At 59.8% G+C, this 20,128-nt stretch overlaps 1 protein-coding gene across 1 annotated transcript; it reads right to left on the bottom strand.

The window, feature by feature from the left end:
• Positions 1 to 155: 155 nt before the first annotated feature.
• LAMC3 (laminin subunit gamma 3) lies at positions 156 to 19,489 on the bottom strand. The gene is made up of 28 exons (XM_082067801.1): positions 19,088 to 19,489; positions 15,425 to 15,729; positions 15,161 to 15,291; positions 14,100 to 14,266; positions 13,317 to 13,505; positions 13,049 to 13,166; positions 12,870 to 12,968; positions 12,421 to 12,557; positions 10,840 to 10,956; positions 10,361 to 10,559; positions 10,016 to 10,132; positions 9,366 to 9,580; positions 7,734 to 7,922; positions 7,406 to 7,651; positions 6,697 to 6,850; positions 6,472 to 6,614; positions 6,212 to 6,390; positions 5,983 to 6,121; positions 5,352 to 5,557; positions 4,913 to 4,989; positions 4,573 to 4,707; positions 4,108 to 4,252; positions 3,830 to 3,991; positions 3,399 to 3,501; positions 3,087 to 3,286; positions 2,855 to 3,001; positions 2,552 to 2,651; positions 156 to 1,875 (listed from the first exon to the last, which is right to left on the bottom strand). Exons 1-28 carry the CDS (start codon positions 19,452 to 19,454, stop codon positions 1,625 to 1,627), a joined length of 4,737 nt encoding a protein of 1,578 aa, XP_081923927.1. The 5' UTR covers positions 19,455 to 19,489; the 3' UTR covers positions 156 to 1,624.
• Positions 19,490 to 20,128: the final 639 nt, after the last annotated feature.

Genomic DNA, 20,128 nt, shown 5'->3' with positions numbered 1-20,128 from the left:
AGAAAGCAGCGAGTGCAGGTACAGCATGTGCCCCTCCTGCTGCTGTGCACGCAGGCAGATGGGCAGCTATGTATTATATTAAGAATTTTTAATGGATACAGCTCTAGGCAGGTGTCACCAGCTAAAAGAACAGAGTTCCAGGGAGAGCAGGAGGGAGGAGGAACCACATCTTCAGCAGCAGGCACAAGGCAGAGGCTTGACATTTCTCTAAGAGCAGCAAATTGATGTGTTGATTGGAGCTGTAGAATTGTCTAGCCAGGGAGACAGTAAGTGGCTGTGGCTCCCTGCCTCTCGGCCAAGCTGAAGCACGCTGTGCTCTCGCATGGTTTTGCTTTTGCAGAACTATTCTTGGGTAGCGAGAGGGGACACCCTGCCGTGACATTCCTGCAGCACTGCAGCTCTGGCACCTCACTCCTTGGGCAGATTTTGTGCAGAATAGGGGGGGAGATGGTTTGCTTGTGGTAGGAAATCCTTGTGTAACTTCCAGACCGCTGAACCCAGTGGAGATGATGCTGGGGGGGTCCAATGTCTCTGGCAGAAGTTTTACATAGAACGTTACACAAGGCTTATCAAACCTGATTTCCAGAACTGTGGGCAGAAGAATACAGGTGAAATGTGTTAAAAAGTGAACTGGGCTCCAACCTGGGGACTCGTTTCTGGTCTTATGTGAGTGATTTCACTGCTACCTGGAGTCAGGGCACAGCCAGCATGGCAGGGCTGAACAAGGACCTGGTTCTGCTGCCTGCATGGCCCCACAGCCCAGCCCAGGGAGCAGGGGGGGACGCACATGCCTTTCCTTTAAAGGCGATATAGCCGCCGACCTCTGCCACCCCGCGGCAGTGACACTGGCAGGAGCTGGCTGTGTCCGGCTGTTCTGTGTCTGTGGGGGTGTGTGGGTGGTGATGAGGCCTGTGGGGTGATGCAGCTGCGTCAGCTCTTCCACCTCACTGCCTGGTGCATTCCCATTCCACCCAGCCCCTGGTACCACCGGCCATTGGGCTGGTTTATAGCCAGACCTGGTGACATCCAGTGAGTCAAGCAGAGCTGGGGCAGGACACTGTGTGACCCTGGAGCAGGGGAATAGCAGGAGCAGAGCTGCTCTTACCCTGCAAGCAGGCAGAGGATGCCTCACCTGCCTGCCAAGAACTGGTTAAGGGTCCAGCACATGTGCAACAGCCTCTCTCATCTCCTCCTGGGGCAGGAGGGACCCCCTTTGGTACCTTCCATACTTGATAAGTTGTCCCTCCCTGGTGCACCATGTTGCAGTGGGGAAGGAGGGATGGAGAGCTGTGTCTGGTATGGAGAGCTGTGACAGCTCTTTGCTCCCTCCACAGTGAGAGACCAACCCTGTGAGTGCTCCGTCTCCTGCACAGACACATCGGTGGTCCCTGGTAGATGGTTGTCCCCCTGCCCTGAGGACAGAGCTGGTGACTGAAACCATGCTGCAGAGCTTAGGGTGCTGAGCCTGACCTGGTGCAGATAAGAACCTGGGGTGCGATATTGTGTGGTGAACAGCATGACGAACAGTGGGAGGGATCGATGCTGGTGACCGCAGGGTGTCCTTTGCTCTGCCGTTCCCTGTGCAGGGGGGCACAACGGTGACGGGGCGGCGACCAGGAACCTGTCACTGCCACTTCGAGCAGCCCTCAGGGAGGTTCCGCAAAATGTCCTCCAGGTTCTGCTTGTCAGCCCGGATCTCAGCCAAGTCGCTCTCGAACGCCTCGATCTTCTCCCGCTGCCGTTCCGCCTCGTGCTGCAGCAGGCTGAGCTGGCCAGCCAGCCTGCCCCGTGCCGCCAGGCGCAGCCACAGCCGCTCCAGCTCCAGCCGCCCGGCGCTCAGCACTGGCTCCAGCTGCGCTGCCTGCTCCAGGTTGCCTGGGCAAGGGGAGGGGACATGGGTCAGAGGCAGGAAAGGCTCTGGACATGCTCCAGGGCTCTGACCCTCGGCACCAGGAAAACTGGAGGCAGTGGGTGCAGTGGGGCATGGAGGCATTGCAGCTTCCCAGTGATTGCAGATAAGCGAATAGCTCTGAGGCTCCAGGCAGAGCCTGGGCAGGTCTCTCTCTTACAGATGGGTGATGATTTCCACCCCTTTCCAAAATTTCTCAAATGCTGGAGTCCCAGAGTGCTCAGAAATGTACCCAGATGATCAAAGCAGAAGGAGCTGGTGCAAAACCAACCAGCAGCAGGGAGTGAACCCAGCCCATCACCTCCTTGGCTCCAAAGGGAATGAACCCTTGACCCAGGCCTGCTCCTCCTGGAGATGCCAAGGGACATGAGTGTCCCTGCACTAGATGTGAGCCCATACATTCAGCAAGACCCAATTTACTCTGCACAAGGGCTTTCTTCAAGACATGAGCCCTCAAGAAGTTTTGCTAAAGCCCTGAGTGACCTCAGCCAAAGGGCATCTATCTCAGCCTGGATGGTGAGCAAGCAGGAGACCCAGAACCAGTGAGCAGGAGAGACCTGGACCCTGACAGCCTGGCCCTTCCCCAGGTCCCTGCATCCTGCTCCAGCCTGGGTCCCCACACCCCGTTTCCCCAGGTCTCACCTAGGCTGCTCAGCAGGTTGTTCAGGGTCTCAATGTCCGAGATGAGCGAGCCCCGGGCTTCCTGGAGACTTTTTGCCATCTCACTCACCTCCATCCCCACCTTTGAACACAGACAGACACCCAGATCAGAGACATCATTGACCCTTGGTTGGATGGGAGAAGGGAAAGCATCCCAGGAATGTCCCCAAAACATTCCCCATACACTGGAGCCCGAAAGCCACATTGCTCCCTATGCTTTGAGCTGCGGGCAAATCCCCTTCCAGGCTCCAGAGGACATGAGCTGCCCAAGGGGACTTGACTCACCTGATGTGTTTCCTCCAGGTCGCCCCTGAGTTTCTCAGCCACGTGCTCCTGCCGTGACAGCTCCCGCTGGGTGTCATTGGCACGCACGGCAAGCTGGCTGGCATGCTTGCGGGTCTGCTTGCCCTCCTGCAGCACAGCCTGTGCCCTCTGCAAAGGGACAGAGATGGGGACAGTCACCTGGGGACATGCAGCTGGCATGGGCTCCCTGCACCCCACATCCCTCCGCTTGGACCTTTGCATTCTCCCCAGAGACTTGCTCAGCCTCCCCAGCCTTCCTCCGGGCTGTGGTGGAGATGGACAAGGAGTTTCCCAGCATCTTCTCTGCCTGTTTGATCTTCCTCTGGGCCTCCACCATTGCCCTGTCCCGCACAAGTGTCATCTTCCTGCTCAGGGCAGCATGGCCCTTCCTGTGTCCCAGCACCTTCTTCATGCCTGCAGGGACAACCTGGCTGTCACCCAGCTGGCTCTTTCTCCCCATGACATCCAGAGTCAGAGTGGTGAGAGCCAAGCTGTGGCTGGAGATGCTGTAGCTTGTGGCTTTTACCTTCCAAGTTGGCCAGGAGGGACTCCGTGTTGGAGAGCACAGCCTTTCCATGTGCGACAGCCAAGGTGGCCGTGCTGTGGGCAGAGCCAGCCCGGTCCCGCAGCTGGGGAGAGAAAAGCAGGAGTGAGGCTGGGAAGGAGGAAAAGAGCTGCACCCAGCTGGGAAATGTGGGTCCCAGGCTGCTCCCACTCGTCAGGTGAGCTCCTTGGGAGATCTGGAATCCTAAGTGGAGATCTCTGCTGAAACTCCCTGGCTGCCAGCACGGTTCCTCTGGTCACTGCAGCAGCAGGGATGGGGCTCACCCACCCCCTGTGCCCTGGGTGGGAGGCAGGAGAGGGATGCACCCAGTGTGCCCACAGCTCCGGCTGGAACTGGGGGTCTCCCCATCACTTATTTTGCAGGGACGCCCCACGCAAATGAGCAGCAGTTACCTGCTCGAAGCCGCGAGTCCTCTGCAGCTCCTGGTGCAATCCTGCTGCCAGAGCACGGGATGCCTCGACAGCCTGCCGAGCCGACGGCTCCTGCGCCTGCGCTGCCTGCTCCAGCGCTGCCAGCTCCTGTGCCAGGGCTGCAGCCTGCGCCGGCAGCGTCTGCTGCGGATCAGGGATGCCAAAGGCTCCATCAGAGCATCGCCCAGCAGGGGAGGCAGTGCTGCCCAGCGGGTGAAGCAGGGGGTAGGGATGCAAAGAGGAGTGTTGATGCTGCTCACCTGCCCCGGCGCAGCCACCTGCAGAAGCCTCTCGGCCATGTCTGCGTTCACCTGCTGCACGGCTGCCAACACTCTCCTGGCCTCCGCTGCCACCTCCACCACACCAGCAGCCAGCTCCTCCCGTGCCCGCTGGATCTCCTCATACCTACACGGACAGGACGCCATGGTGACCCAGGGCCCTCCAGACCCTTGAAGGCTGGAGATGATGGCTTGGGGACTGGCCCTTGGACATGGATGTAGGGGGAAACGTTGGGCATGAAACACCCCCAGCATGCAGCACCCTGGCTCTCTGCTTTGCAACACTATGGTACAATGAGTTTGACAGGACTCAGTCACGTCCGTGTTCACCAGGTGTCAAACCACCATAATCAAGTCCTGTAACAGGGACCTGGCCAGAGGCAAGGAGCTGTGGTGCCCTGCCAGCCCCCCATTTCTGCCAGCCCCCCATTTCTGCCAGCCCCTCACCCGGCCTCCAGCTCCTGCTGCGTCTCCCACGTCGTGTTCCCTTCCAGCAAGCTTCGCAGGAGCTGGGAGCTGGTGTTGGAGGCTCGCAGAGCTCTCCCGACCACCGCCTCCACCCGCGCCACCATGTCCTCGTGGCTGCAGGGACAAGGACACCCAGGGAGATGATACTAAGATTGGCCTCCTGGGGAAGGAGCAGCCCTCCCACAGTCCCAGCCGTGATGGGACAAGGCAGGGTCAGGCTGAGGTGGACCCTCAGCAATGGGGACTGCAAAGCCCAGGCTCGAGGCTTCCACGTCTCCATCCATCACTGCCAGGGAAAGGAAGGGACTTGCAGCTGTACCTCTGGGCCAGCTCCCGTGCCTCCAGTGCCTGGTGGCTCCAGTTTGTGGGCTGCTGAGGGATTTCCGGGGGAATCTCCTTGAAACGCAAACAGTGGCAGTGAAACCCCAGCGGGGAGCAGGGACCCCTGGACCCCACTAGCCCAACACTACTGAGAACCTCCCAAAGTGCTGGAGGAGGTTTGCAAACAGGAGAGAGCAAGGGAAATACAGGGTATTTCAAAAGATGGATCCAATTACTTAGTAATACTGCTTTGGGTCCATCTTTTTGAAACACGCTGTAGCTGTGTGACTCAGCTGCAATGAGGGCTATACCCACACGGACCCCAGGCTTTCACACCCACCCACTGTGCTGGTCACATCCCACCCCACTAGTCCTGCACATCCTTCCCAGGATGGCCACCAGCCCCCCAGGAGCCCAGGGCCAGCAGGAGCCCACACCGTGGTAGCCAGGGTGTCCGTGGCATGCAGGATCTCCCGCTGTGCCGACCGCAGCGTGGCCCCGATCTCCGACAGCAGGATGCAGGTTTTGGGGGGTCCGTGGCCGGAGCAGCCTATGGCCTGGCTGCCATTGCTGAGCTGGCCCTGCATGGTGCCCAGCGCCCCTGCCAGCCGCCCCACCTGCGCCAGGAGGGTGACCCGGACACCTGTGGGCAGCACAAGCAGGTTCTTGTTGCTCACAGAGGTGCTTGGGGCTCCCCACTTGTCTGTGGGCTGCCCCATGCCCCAGCACCCCCCCTTATGCCTGCTAATGGAAGGGGATGACAGTCCCTCATGGGTGCTCAGGAGGGACCCAGGGGTGTAGCACCCCAAGGACACCCCATGATGCTCAATCCCCAGTAATGCCTGTCACCAGCTGCTCCAGAATGTCGTGCGTGCAAGCTGTCCTACACAAAACAGCATGGCCATCCCCACCCTCCCCATCTCGGTCACCCCATCACCCCTGCTGAGCCCAGCGCTGACCTGGGGCCTCCTTGCACCCACCCAGCATGTCACCCTACGGAAGCAGGGTGTCCCCAGAGGGGTGACGTGGGGCTCCCCACATGGTGGAGGGAAGGGGTGTCCCCCATACCATGCAGGAGGTGAGCGCTGGGCAGCCCGTCTCCCCGGGGCGCATCTCCCAGCATGGGGGACTGGCCCAGGCGGGTGTCACAGCCTGGTTTTTGCAGCTGTTCCTCCATCTCCTGCAGCCTGGCCTTCAGCTGGTCAGCCTGTGGGTGAGATGGGAAGGACACAGTGGGACACTGAGGCAGCACAGGGGCCAGGTCACTGTGCCCACCTCAGCAGGACACGGGCTGTACCTGGTCCTTCACCAGCCCGTAGCAGGTGGGACATTGCTGGCAGCGGGAGCTCGGCGGGTCGAGGAAGAAGTTGGCCTGGCACTGGTCACACTTGTAGCCCACGAAGCCAGGGCGGCAGAGGCAGGTGCTGTTCTCGTGGCACTGCAGGGTGATGGAGCCCAGTGGGGAGCAGTTGCAGGCTGCAACGGCCACAGGAAAGTGTCACACCACACCTGCCAGCCCTGGTTTTATGTCCAAGGTACGGTCCCCATCCCCAGTACCTCGGCATCCTCTGGCAGAAAAGCCAAAGAAGCCATGGTGGCATCGGTCACATCGCTTCCCCGTGACTCCCGGCTGGCAGGAGCACTGTCCTGTCACTGCGTGGCACCCGCTGTCCCGTGACCCCGTGGGATGGCACTGGCAGCTGGCACCGAGAGGTGGAGGGTGATGAGTGATGCAAAGACCAGAGCCAGGGTCACTGCTGTCCCCTCGCAGCCCCCACGTACCTCTGGCACCCCACGGTGGGCTGCAGGCCGTGGTAGCCGGGCTGGCACAGCCCGCAGGTCCTGCCCGTCACGTGTGGGAGGCAGCGGCACTGCCCCGTGCTGGGATCACATTCCTCTGGCTCCAGGACCGAACCATCGGGGTTGCAATCACAAGCTACAGGAGACAAAAAACAGGGTGTTTCAAAAGGCTATTTGGGATGAATTCAAACTATCATCTCAACGTTGTCCATACAGCAGGTGGAGGGAACACAGAGCCTTTATAAAAAGGTTACTAAAACCTGGCAACTCATTAAACCGTTTGTAAATTTTTGTGCAATTGTAGCATGTTGCCATTCTGAAATATACTGCTTTGAAATTGGGTCTGTCTTTTTGAAACACGCTGCGCTGCTGACGTCCAGCACAGGGCTGGCAGATGGGACCATGGGAATAGGGTGCTGGGGCCGAGCCCCCAAAATGTGGAGAGCTGTCTGCCCCCATCAAACAGGGCTCTGAGAGGCTGAGCCCTAGCAGACTGGGCTGTCTCCAGGGAAGGATGGCAGTGGAGGGAGCGGAGAAACGCCATTCCTGAGCCTTTGGGGCCAACCCAGACCATCCATCAGCCCCTAAATCTGCTGGACATCCCCCGTCCACACCCCGCCTGCACTGCTGGGAGGACTTTGGCTGCAGTGGGACCCAGAGGACCAGGACCAGCCCCTGGGGCCGTACGTACGTGCACACTTCCCAGCAGGGCTGGGAGCCAGCGCGTCCCCGTAGAAGCCTGTCCGACACCTCTCGCAGTGCTCGCCCGTCGTGTTGTACAGGCAGCGCAGGCACCGGCCGGACACAGGGTCACAGTTCCCCACGGCGTTGGGATCCACGTTCCCATGGCACTGGCAGGGGACACAGGGACGCACGGGACCCCTCTGCCCCAGGGGGTCCCCAAAAAACCCATCGTCACAGAGCTCGCAGCGTTTTCCTGCAGAAGGCGAAAAGGTGGGAAGGGTCTGGCCGTGGCAGTGCTGCCCACGGCTCCCTCGGCCACCCCCTCCCAGCCTCACCTCTCTGCCCAGGGGGGCAGTGGGTGCAAACCACCTCCCCACTGCCTGGCACCTGAGTGCAGGGTGAGCGGTCGGGGCAGGGGCACGGTTTGCAGTCATCAAAGTGCCCGATGAAGGGGTTGCCATAAAACCCAGGGCTGCAGCGCTCGCAGGAGGGACCTTCAGTATTGTGCAAGCACTGGCAGTGCCCTGCGAGGAGGAAAACACAGCTGAGGGGCTGCAAAACCCCAGCCCTGAATAACAGCAGGGACCACAGAGGGGATGGAGAGCCAAGGGCCGAGTGTGGCACACTGTGGGTGCTGAGAGGGATGCAGAGCTCCAGCTAAGGGTTCATGCTGGGATTGCATGTCCCCGACCAAGACTTGTAATGTTTTCCTTCCTTGTCCCGTCTTTGCCGACAGGAGGAGGTTCTGGAGAGGACAACGCGGCCCCAGCGCCAGCCCCACGCTCCCCCGCGCTGTGCACGGAGCCTGTCGGCGCCTGCGATAATCGACAACACATTTCTCGGTGACGAGGAGCATCATTTCCAGCCTGTCACAGAAAACACAAGCAGCTGGCCGACACCCAGCAGGGAGCGAGCGTCTCCCCGCGAGCCGAGCCAGTGAGTCACAGCCTTCCAAAATCAGCTGGGAGGATGAGGAGGAGGAAGGATGCTCAAGAAGCCTCCCACCTCCGGGCGGATGCTGTTTGACTGGAGAGAGAGAGAGAGAAGGAGCCAGGGGGAGGATTCTTCCCCATTATTTGTGGGGTTGTGCAGGAGGAAATGGGTATTTTTCCATTTTCCAGATGATGGAAAAGAAAGGAAAAGCAGGTGGCAGGAAGGAGTGGAAAAATAAACGAAAGGAAGCGTGCGGGCTGGCTCGGGCTGGCACCACCCGTGCTGGGACATCAAACGCCTGGCTCCGTCCCGGGGACTGTGGAGTTGGTGGTGCCAGCCCAGGCTCCATGGGATGAGGGTGAGTTTGCAGAGTTTCTGCAATCCTGCCTCTCTTCCTCGACCAGTGCCATCCCGACACTTTGCCTGGCAAGAGAGGGGAGCACCAACACCCCGCAAACCGCCCCTGACATGGCCACGCTGCCCTGAAGACTTTGGATTTTCTTTTTCCTCCTTTCAAGCCACAGTCCCTGCTGCAATCCCGCACCTCTGAGCTGGGTCTGGAGGCACAGCAGGACTGGGGTGGGCAGCACGGGAGCCGGCTCCTCCGGTGCCTTCCCACAAGCCCAGCGCTGCTGTATTTTCCTGCTCTTTTACTTCTCTCTCTGCTCAGGTTCATCCCAGTTTGCAGGGACCAGTCCTGCTCCACTCCTGGGCAGAGATGCCCTGTGAGACCTGGCCAAGCAAAACTCTCTGCCCTGACCCCTGCCTCCCTGGTCCTTTGAGGAACAGCACCCTTCCTTTCTCCTCCTTTAAGGTCATAAAGTACCATGAAAGATGTTCCTCTTATTTACCAGCATTATTGCAATTTGCTAATTGTCTCTGCAGTTATGAACCCAGCCCCTCTAACCACCCAAGAAATTCAACTTGCAAGCTTTGGGTATCACAGGGTGGTTTCCAGCATCCCTCACAAACAAGCAATGACACAGATTTGTCACTCACGCATGCAGTGGCTGGACAAGCAGAGAGGTGCCCACCTGTAAGGGGGTGGCAGTCCCCATGCTGGTTGCAGGCGCAGGGCACGCAGGTGACAAAGGGGCTGCCGAACGGGGTCTCTCGTGTGAAGCCAGGGGCGCAGGACTGGCAGAACTGGCCGGTGTAGCCTGGGGGACACGTACACTCCTCCACCCAGCCCGCCCGCTCCCCCGGCCCCGGGCGAGCAGACACAAGCTGGACCTGGCTCAGGAACAACCTGCCTGAGAGGGAGACAACAGTATGAGGATGGGACGGCATGTCCCCTGACCCTGTGCTCTTCATCTTGTCTGGAAATGCTCTGGGCAGTCATAGGAGACCCCAAAATCAGAGAATCATGACATAGTTTGGGTTGGACTGGACCTTCAAAGCTCATCCATTCCACCCCCCTGCCATGAGCGGGGACATCTTCACCCAGACCAGGTTGCTCAGAGCCCTGTCCAGCCGGGGCTGGGATATCTCCAGGGATGGGGCATATACCACTTCTCTGGCCAACCTGTTCCAAAAATACCTCCTGGAGAGCCCAGCGGGGTTCTCAGAGAGGAGCCAGCCCCTGCCCCAACACTCCCCCTCAATGCCTCTTGTCCCCGAGAGCTGTTCTGATGTCCCCAGCCCCATCCCAGCTTGGTGCCCGTGGGGACACTGTGTGAGCCACCCACCTCGCACGGGGCCGCGGCGGACGCGGAGGCGGAGGGCTGTCAGGTTGGAGAGCAGGCGCTGGAAGCTGATGGCTGACAGTGAAGGTTCCGCACCCTCCTCTGCCTCGTGTAGCCTGTTGGAGATGGAACATGGGAGGAAGGACAGGGGCAGCTTGACAGCCACATGCCGCAGGACAGCTCAGCTCCACAGCTGGCACCCAGGCACAGCGATGGGGGCACAGTTAAATCCCCGAGGGGGGCGGGGAGAGGGGCTGAACTCCCCAGCACAGGACACCCCAGGCAAGGTCAGCCACACTGTGTCCCAAACCCAGCCGAGGCTCCCCAAAGAGCTGTGGTGGTACCTGAAGGTGACAGCCTGCTTCCCGCGCTGGGGACGGCTCTCACTGCTGGACAAGGTGACCTCCATCCCCTCGCCCTCCAGCACCAGCTGGACCCAGAGCAGAGGCACCCCATTCTCCATCCCCGTCCCATTCCCCTCTGCTCCCAGCAGCAGGGACAGGAGCTGTCCATAACTGAGACGCTGGTTCTGCAGGAACTTCTCTGGGAGGGGAGAGAGAAGCAAAGTCTGTAGAACACAGATGTGACCCTGTGCAGGGCCCCACCAGCATCACCTGAAGCCACAGCCACCTTCCCAGAGCTACAACCTGCTCTCCTGGGGTCCCAGCCCACTGCCCAAATCCCCCCCACTGCTTTGCGTTATCAAAACACGCTCAGCCCTGGGATGGAGCCCAGCTCCTCATGCACCAGCTTAGAGGTGAGATGTTCCACCCAGGGGTCCCCATGGCAAAGCAGGACCCCAGGGACCCAGCACACACAATACCTGGTGCAAGAAAATCCACTGGTTCCTCCCCATCCCACTCGGTGACGATCTCCCCTCCAGCCCAGCGTAGTGGCAGGTCCGCAGTGCCTGGCGCTGTGGCCACCCAGCCCTCCAGCCCTGCATACAGCACACGGCAGTGGTGCATGTGCCAAGGGAGCAGCGAGTCCCCAACAGCCCAGCACCAACTTTTGGGGGCTCTCTCCTTCCCCCCAAGACTCTCTGGGGTCTTATAAAGGGCTTTGTAACGCCCTGGTCCACTCGGGCTCTGCGCTCTCATGTGCTGGTGAGTGGCCCTGGCCATCCCCCCATCTGTTTATTTGCTTAGATTTGCAGGAAATTATTAGCTTTAAACTTTTGCCCCCCTGCCTGTGCTGCAGTTCCAGCATTTCTGTGGGCTGAAAGGACAGGAAGCCCAGGGAGAGATGAGGTGAAATTGCATTAAGCTGGTTTAGTTCGGAAATCAGTTAAAGTCCCCCCTGACTCCCCAGGGTCAGATATTTCTTCCAACCTTGGGCAGCTGTAGGACAAACTCCTGGAAATGTCTCCCTGGGTCTCAAGTGGACTGCACTCGATTATCAAATCATCCCAAATTTGGAATCTTTCACCCAGCACAGGAAACTTGCAGCTCAGCTGCAGGTTTGGGGGTGCTCTGGGGAGGGGGGGCTGTGGGAGGGCGGGTGGCTCAGCCTCTTGCAACCCAACCCAGAGCTCTGCCAAGCCTGTCCCTAAAGGAGCAGCCCTAATTGGCTGCGTGAAAGGTGGAAAAAGGACTCGGTTTAAAGCTTGGCTCTGTTTCAAGGCCGTGGAAGACATTTCAGCAGCACAGGAATTGGCAGCGGGGTTTAAAGGCAACCAGGATAAACCTGCGCCTGGCGTGTTCGTCTCCATCTGCTCGCTGCTCTGTGCGCTCCATCGGGGTGCAGGTGAGTGATGTACACCTGCAATGGATGCCCAGACCCTGCCGGGGGGCAGGCAGGGGTCCCGGTGAGCGGGGGCTGCGGCGGGGGCTGCAATGTGTGCCCGCAGCCCGGGCTGCACACGTCGGGCTGTGCGGCAGATGGCAGGGTTTCCCTGAACATCCCGCACACATGCAGCTCTGCCACGCACAGCCCTAGGCAAGAGCTCCCCATCCTGCACCCGTGGCTCCTGTCTGCTTTGCCCCATCCCAGCTGAGGGTGGGGAGAGGAGGGAAGAAGGGGAAAGTTCCCACCAGGCTCCATCCTTTTGTTTTTTTATCTTTCTGTGTTGATTTTTAGCGCTCCTGCAGTCCCTGGTGTGATGGGATGGCAGTGCCTGGCCCCGCAGCTCTCCCTGAGCACGCACAGCCCTGGGAGCAGGTCAGCATGGAGGAATGCCATGGGGAGCCAGGGAGAGCCTGTCCCCACAGAACTGGGGCCAAAAGCAGATATTTAACAGCAAAATAGAGGCAAGCCAGAGAAATCACCACCAGTCAAGTCCCGAAGGGAGATCCTCAGCCCCAAAGCAGGATGCTCAGCCCCAGCCTTCCCAAACTGCTGGAGTTTTCTGGCTGGAGTTGGTGCAGCTATGCTCTCTGTTTCACCCGGGGTTGGGGGTCAGTACCTTGGCTGAAGTCGGAGCGGACATGGGTCACCTCGTAGCCGTCTGCGGCTGCGCAGGCAGTGGAGTGGCCGTAGCAGAAGCAGCTGGTGCAGCCGGCAGGGTTGTGGGGCTGCAGGTTGAACCAGCCTGGCTGGCACCTGGGCGTGGGGAGGAAACAGGAGAACATGGCATGGGGCAGGCAGAGCCGTGGGGGACCACAGTGGCATCCCAGGGGGACACTGGTGTCAGCTTTGAGTGGTCCAGAGGGATGTGGCACCCCAGCCTCACCCGCTGTGGCCTCTGTGGGGAGTGACCCTACGGGATTCCCACCACAAAGCTCCTGCGAGGGGTCATATGTAGGGGCTGGGGAAGCAGCAGTGCCCCATAGACATGAAGACACCTGCCCAGCACTGATCCCAGCCTGGAAAGGGACAGCGATCCCATCCCCAGCCCGGCACCATGATCATTACCTGTTGCACAGGTGCCCCTCCACCCTCTCCTTGCAGGTGCAATGCCCTGTGTTGGGGTCACAGGTGCCCACGCTGCCCGCGGGGTCGCAGGCACAGGGTCTGGATGGGGAGACATGAAGGCAGGAGGTGACCCCCAGTCCTGTCCTGCTGTCCCTGCACAGGGCCGGGCTCCTCCTCACCTGCAGCCGCCCTCGCTCAGGCTGTGGTACCCGTCCTTGCAGCGCTCGCACTTCCAGCCCGTCACGTTGGCTTTGCACAGGCAGGTCCCCGAGCTGTCACACTGGGGGTGCAGGGACCCTGCAGGGACCCCGGCCAGCCCTGAGGCTCAAGTCCAGCAGGGAAAATACATGGTGGGGAGATGGGGAGCCCCCGGGTGAGGGAGAACTGACCAAAACCATCCCTCCCAGCCGTAGCAAGGGCAGGGATTTGCACGGCAGCCCCACGCACCTGCGGGGTGGCAGTGGCAGGGCTGGCAGGCTGCCTGCGGCTCCCAGCGATAGTGGTTCTGCCGGCAGAGCTCACAGTGCGGCCCGGCAGTGTTGTCACGGCAGTTTCGGCAGTGGCCCCCGTGCCCGCTGCGGCGGTACAGCTCCCGGTCAAAGAAGCACTCGTCCGAGCGGCCGCTGCAGTTGCAAGCTGCAGGTGGAGGCAGGAGGGATGCTCAGCACCCAGGAGGCACAGGGGATAAAGCGCCCTCCTGGGGGGTGGATGAGCCAGAGGGGCTGCTTGGCTCAGCAGTGTGAGCTTTCGGCATTGCCTCTGCCATTGGAAGTGGAGATGGGTGCCGCACCCTGCGCAGAGCACATGGCTGCACTCATGGGGTAAGGAAATTTTGAGGGTGCCAGAGCACTGGAACAGGCTGCCCAGAGAGATTGTGGAGGCTCCTTCTCAGGAGACATTCAAAACCTGCCTGGACACCTTCCTGTGCGATCTGCTCTGGTGACCTTGCTTTAGCAGGTGGGTTGAACTGGATGCTCTCCAGAGGTCACTTCAACCCCAGCCATTCTGTGATCTGTGGAAGCTTGGGGGATCCTCGGGGTGATGCTGTGAAGGGGCAACCTGGGGTGCAAATTCTGCCTGCCTGCCCAGAGCAACCTTACAAAATGGAGCAGGCACTTTCTTCCTGCACAAGGAGGGCAGGAGCTGCTGGATGAGCCAATGCAGCATCATCACAGCCTGTTGGGGCTGATCACACACCGTAACCATGGACCCAGCCCCAGCGATACTCACGCAGACACTCGTTGGCGGCCTCGGCGGTGCCGCGAGCCCAGGGCCGGTCCTGGTAGAAGGGCTGGCAGCGTTCGCAGTCAGTGCCGGTCGTGTTGTGCTGGCACACACAGACCAGCTGCCCGGCCTCATCCGGTGCACATTCACTGGCGTGGCCATTGCATTTGCACCTGCAGTGAGATCCTGGTGTGTGGGGGCTCTCCTGGGGTGGCCATAGGGCAAGAAATGCAGCTTGGGCTGTGCCGGCATTGAGGCCGCCTGCCATGTCCCCAAGGTGCTCCTGGCCTGGCCAGCTGGGAGGTCACACGCTGAGGGTGGCCCATGTGAGATGCTAACCAACTCCAGCTGCTGGGGCTTTGGGGAGGAGACGACAGCAGTGGGGTCTGCTGGCCAGCTGGGAGCAGCCCCAGCCCCACCGCCCGGGGGAAGCAGCTCTCACCAGGACAGAGAGATTTCCCAACGCCCCAGCCTGGGAAGGGCACATGCACCCCCTTTGGGGCTGAGCATCCCCCTTAGGAGCTGAGCATCTTGCTTTGGGGCCAAGCGTCCCCTTTTGGGGCTGACTGATGGTGGGTGCCACCATTGACTCTGTCCCACATCAGTCCCCCCATCCCATGGGCAGCTGTTCAGGCTCCTCTGGCCATGGCCATACCAACTCCAAGCTCCTCCACCAGCCTCTGTGGCCTTGGGGCATCTCCCTGCTGGCCCCCCAGGACCCTCTTTTGCTGTTCCCAGGGACCAAGCAGAGCTATAGGAGGAGCAACAGTGCCTTCGGAAGCCATTGGGGTGGGAGGGGGCAAAGCAAATACAGCTGGTGGCAAATGGAGAGAGCCTGAGGAGAAAAAAGCCTCCTTTGGCACAACTTAAAGAGCTTCAGGTTTCATCACCCATCTCTGCATGGCCAGCTCTGGCTTACAGATGGAGGAAGCCACATCTGAGTGGTTTGCCCCAAAAATTAACTTTAAACAAGACTGAGGTGGGGAGCAGCTGCCCCAAATCACAGCCTCACAGCCCCAGAAAGGTTCCCCCACCTTGCCCTCACCCTGGCCCCCGCTGCCCCTCACCTGCCACCCACGGAGAAGTCTGAGATGGCGTAGTAGTACGACTGCAGCACCTTGGGGTCCTTGAAGATGTCATCCCCAAATGTGTTGAGCCGGTTCAAGGAGATGAGCAGGTCGGTGACGGTCACCCACTCCTGCAGGGGACACAGGGAAGACACCTTGGGCAGCGGTCCAGGCCACCAGCTCCCAAACGAGATGCATCCTGCACCTTTTCTTACAGGGATCCAGGGCATCACGGTGCTTTTACCCCCTCCCACCCTGCAGCACCTGCAGCGCGGGACTCCCGTCGAAATTGTAGGCGCTTGGCCGTCCCTCAAGGGTGGAGAAGGCCACGTTGCCCCCACTCAGTGGGGAGATGTCGCTGAATTCGTCTGTGCAGAAAGCCACTTGCTCATCCTCCCCGGGCCGCAGGTAGTGCCGCAGCCGCTTCCCGTAGGTCTTCTCGCAGGACGCGCTGTAGAACTGGAAGGGGACCCAGGGCCCCTCGGCGCGGCTGCGCTTGTAGATGGCGAAACTCTCAGGGCGGCTGGTATGAAACTTCAGCCGCACGTAGGTGATCTCGTAGGCTTTGCCTGGGGACAGACCCGCCACCCTGTCACCTTCTCCCTGCCACCATGGGCACCGCAGCCTGCGCCAGGGCTGAAATTGTCCCCCATGGCGTGGGTGCATGGGCAAGAAGCCACTGCAAAACCTGGCTCTGACCAGCCATAATTAGTTCCCCAGCACTGAGCAGCATCCCTGGGACAGTGGTACCATAGGGATGAGGAGGTGGGAAGGGTCAAGGGCAGACCCTTCCCATGGATGAGCCGTGTGCCAGGACGCAGTATCACTGCTGTCTTTGCCGGGATGAAGACAAAGAGAGGCCACCAGTCCCCAGAGTGGCTGGCGGAGCTCTGAAAGCGCTTGAAAGAATTAGCAAAAAAAAGGAAGAAAGAAAACACCAAAGTGAACATCAGAACCATTTAATTGCCAGAGATGAAGGACCAGCTCAAAGACTGGATTGCTCCATAACAACGCCGCTCCTCACAGCGCAAAACAATTAGCTGCAAGGTTTTGGCTTTATTTGAAAAGATAATGAGTTGGGAATGTTAGAGGGGTTATTCCGGGACTAGGAAAACAAGCCTTTAATTGGGCCCATATGAATACTGTCGCATATGTGCTGCGACGTTGCTGCGGGGGAGCCGAGGCAGCCGGGCTACCGGCGCTGGGAAAAGCAGCTGCCTCCCATCAGGGATGCGGGGAGCACCTGGGCGGGGGACAGACCCGCTCACAGCCCACCCAGAGGTGGCAAGGGGCTGCAACCGGGCTGTCCCACCACCACTGCACTCTCTTGAGCCCCCCACCCCCCAAATAACCTCCCTCTGGGACTTTTCCAGGCTGGCGACAGTGAGGGACCCTGCACCCCGCAGTGAGGGGGATGCTGGTGGATGCCGGTTCCCAGACAGCACCATCCCGGGTGGGATGGCTACCAAAACAGCGAGGTCAGGGCTGTCACCTCCCGGAGCGGTTTCCTCTGGGAGAGGAAGGGAGCTCGGTGCTGTGTCAATAAACAGCCCCTGCCCCAAGCGGCCCCGGCAAGGGGAGGGGGCGGATGGGATGGGGAGGCCCAAGTGGTGCCTCCAGCTGGGGTGGAGGAGACGCAAAGCTGTTGGGAATTGTCCCCAGGGAGCGCGTGCTGTTCCCAGACAGGCCTTTGAATAGGCCAAATTCTGCTTAGAAAAAAAAAATATCCAGAAAATAACCCAGGCTGGTTGTCTCCTTTTTGCTGCTTGGGAGGGTGTGACGTGTCCCAAAGTCGGGCGTGCAGTGGGATGGCGACACCAGGAGGGTGCACAGGGGTGTTGAGCGATGGCACCAGGACCCCTGGGCCGCTCTCCCAGATGTGCTGGCCTCTGAACAAAGTGTTCACCCACCTCTCGCAGAGCCCAAAGCACGGCCTGGACCACACCAGAGCCACCTCCGGCCACATCAGCCCCAGCTCCCGGAGCCGCCGCAGGCTCGCATCCCACAGGAAAATCAGAGTCAGAGCCACAGTTGCATTTACTGCCTAATCCAGACACCCTGACATGAGCCACTGGCATCCATAGCTACCTGAGGTAGCTGTTGCCTTTGCCAGCCCATGGATATTTTGGGTTCCTCCCTGACATCTGACAGGGTAAATGCAATGACCATGGGCACTCAGGATTATCGATCCCCTCTGAGTCTGACACACTGTAATGGCATGGCTGAAACCTCACCGAAAAGAGTGATTTAAAGGAGGATAATCTAATTAACGCCAATCAACAGCATGCAGGTAAACACAGGTCTTGTCCAACTCATTCAATATCTTATTTAATAAGCTCCCCAGGTAACCACGCTGGAGAACCTACAAGACGTCTGACTGAGCAAGACGAGCAGGCTGGCAGGGACACGCTACACGGGTTAAAAATCCTGATTACTCAGCAGAGCTCAGGAGTGAGAACTTGTCCTGGGCCACATCCTGGGAGCTGCAGGGGCCAGCTGGGCTTTTCCTCCATAACCCAAGCGAAACCATTAAGGTTGCAATAAAAAGGTCTGCAGCTGGGACAAGAACAGAGCCCAGCGTCTATGGGAAAGGTCAGACAGCAATGCCTCAGGCACCAACATGGCACTTTATAGCATGGCAGGTTACATGAGCCGTGCAGGAAATTATCCCCCTTACATTGCAGGGGGATGCTCCCACTCAGAAAAGGACGCATGGCCCAGAGCTGAAGGTGAATTGGTGCAACAGTGTGGCCTCAGATGTGCTAACAGGAGGCAAACAGAAGCAGGCTGGAAGTCATCTGTCAGTGTAGGGGGGACACTCTGGCCACCAGAGGAACTGGTGGTGGCTTGCTCAGCCATGTAGGTTGTATTCGGGAATACAACAAAGGAATTTGGGGTGATGTGACAACCTGCGTGAGATGGGCAAGAGGGGCAGATCCCCCCACATGGGGCTGGCAGGCTCCTCCAGCATTGCTTCTCATGCCCGGCAGGGAGCCCAGCCTGGGGACACGGACCAGATGTCATCCTGCTCGCAGGGGGCTGGGAAAGCGGCGACCTCTGCTCAGCCGGGCAGCTCCCGAGTCCCTGCCAGGGCAGGCACGGACCCTCCACTGTCACCCCGACCCCGGCCACCGTGTCCCACCGGCACGGCTCCGCGCCACACCAGCTCACCGGCTCTGATCACAGCCCCTCCGCTACCCCACTTTGGCATCCAGATGGCAGGAGACAGCAGAGAATGGAGATTTTACAGCACTGCCTAATAGCCAGGATAGTTTAGACGGCAGGAAAATGTTAAAAATAGTTTTTAAAATGCCAGGCGTAACCCATGGGTTTAAATACCCTCCAAGCAGGCGGGTTGCACAGTATTTGGAACGGAGGGGGTTGTATCCGAGCTGGGGAAACCTGCTGGGGCTGCACAGTGTGTGCAGAGCTCTGCCCCCCTTTGTACCAGGCTTCCTCAGCAATGCACAGAGGTGAAATGGCATGGGTTTGGCACCTCCAGTGCTCACCCAGTGCAAAGGTCTCACGGGGGGGGTCTGTGCCTCCCCCGCCTTCTTCCTGCTCCAAAAAACTTGCACAATCGGTAAAAAGCAGCCATGGGGGAGCAGGGAAAATGGACACCCCAGGCACAGCTGGTTGGACGTGGCAGAGGCGTGTGCAGCCACCAACAACCTCACCCCACAAGGGACCAGGGCTGATGGATGGGGTATTCCCAAGTCCTTTCAGTGATCTACCTACAACACTTTGCAAAGGGCACCTCGCTCCTTGCACCCCCTAAAAGCCCCACGGAGGGTCCTGCCTTTAACCCCAAAGCAGCACCAAGAGCTGCAGGACCATCCATCCCCCAGCCACTCACTCCGATCTCCATGCACCCACCACCAATTTCCATCACCAGCATTGCAAGGGGGGGGACCCACCAGCACTTACCCAAATGAAGGGTGATGTTGACAGAGTTGGGGTGCTGGATGCCGAAAGCCATGGACTGGCTCTGCCACCAAGTGCTCTCCTCCTGGCTGTGGAAGTCAGTGAGGAAGGAAGCGTTGTGGTGGCGCCGGGGGTCGGTGGCATCGCAGCGGTGGCACAGGGCGCTGGCGTGGCGGGCGCCCATCTGCAGGCAGTAGTCCTCAGGGGGGGAACCGCACGTGTTGGTGGCCTGGACGGCCCGGCCAAAGGCAGCGTTCTCAAAGACAGGCATGCAGCGGCGGGGCTGGCCCTGGGGGTCCCAGCAGGAGGATGAGCCCCCCGTCCCCAGCCCCAGCAGGAGCAGCAGCCAGAGCAGGGGTGGCCGTGCCATGCCGGGGCTCGCCTGGCTGGCTCTGAGCCTCCTCGGGATGGTACAGCAGGAGCAGGAGGGACGGGATGGGATGGAACGGGATGGGATGGGACGTGTCCCCCTGCTTGGCACCTCCTCTCGCTCCGAGGTCCATCTTGTGGAAGCTGCTGGGAATGTCGAAAGCTTCGTGTGTGAGCCGGGGCTGCGGGATTTGGGATTCCTCCAGGCCACCCCGGTCCGCAGAACAGGGGGCTGGGCAGGATGGGACCCCTCTGGTGGGGTGCACCCCATCTCTGTTGCTTCGGGGATTGGGGGGGGTTTGCATCTTCAGCTGTGTGGGTGAAATTGAGCTCATTCATTTCTCGGCCCCAGGGATGAGTTTGTGGTGATACATGCCCCACATGTGGGTCTTTCCCTTAAATTAGTGGGAGTCACCATTTTTCTCACAGCCCCCAAAATCAAAGGTGGGCTGGGGGGAAAGGCTTTGGAGCAGATCCAGGACCCCCTTCCCTCCCCAGATTTACAGGGACTTCACTGCTCCCCAACTCATGTCAACCTGGCTGGGTCTGTGACACCCCCAATGCCTCCACACCAGAACCCACATGTGGGGGTCCTACCCCACCTGCTGCCATGGGACAGCCCAGTCCCCTGGACCAGGGCACATCCCTGTGGAGGCATCTCCACAGGGTGGCAAA

Source organism: Streptopelia decaocto (genome assembly GCF_964273445.1).
Source record: "Streptopelia decaocto genome assembly, chromosome: 17".
Classification (NCBI taxonomy): domain Eukaryota; kingdom Metazoa; phylum Chordata; class Aves; order Columbiformes; family Columbidae; genus Streptopelia; species Streptopelia decaocto.
This window is presented reverse-complemented; position numbering and strand designations above follow the sequence as displayed.

Excerpts from the sequence above, each read along its gene's own strand:
- LAMC3 (XM_082067801.1), bottom strand. The coding sequence starts at position 19,454 with ATGGCACGGCCACCCCTGCTCTGGCTGCTGCTCCTGCTGGGGCTGGGG. Across the intron at positions 5,558-5,982 it reads CAGCGCTCACCTCCTGCATG|GTGTCCGGGTCACCCTCCTG; the intron begins GTATGGGGGACA and ends TGCTGCCCACAG. Across the intron at positions 3,502-3,829 it reads GGACTCGCGGCTTCGAGCAG|CTGCGGGACCGGGCTGGCTC; the intron begins GTAACTGCTGCT and ends TTCTCTCCCCAG.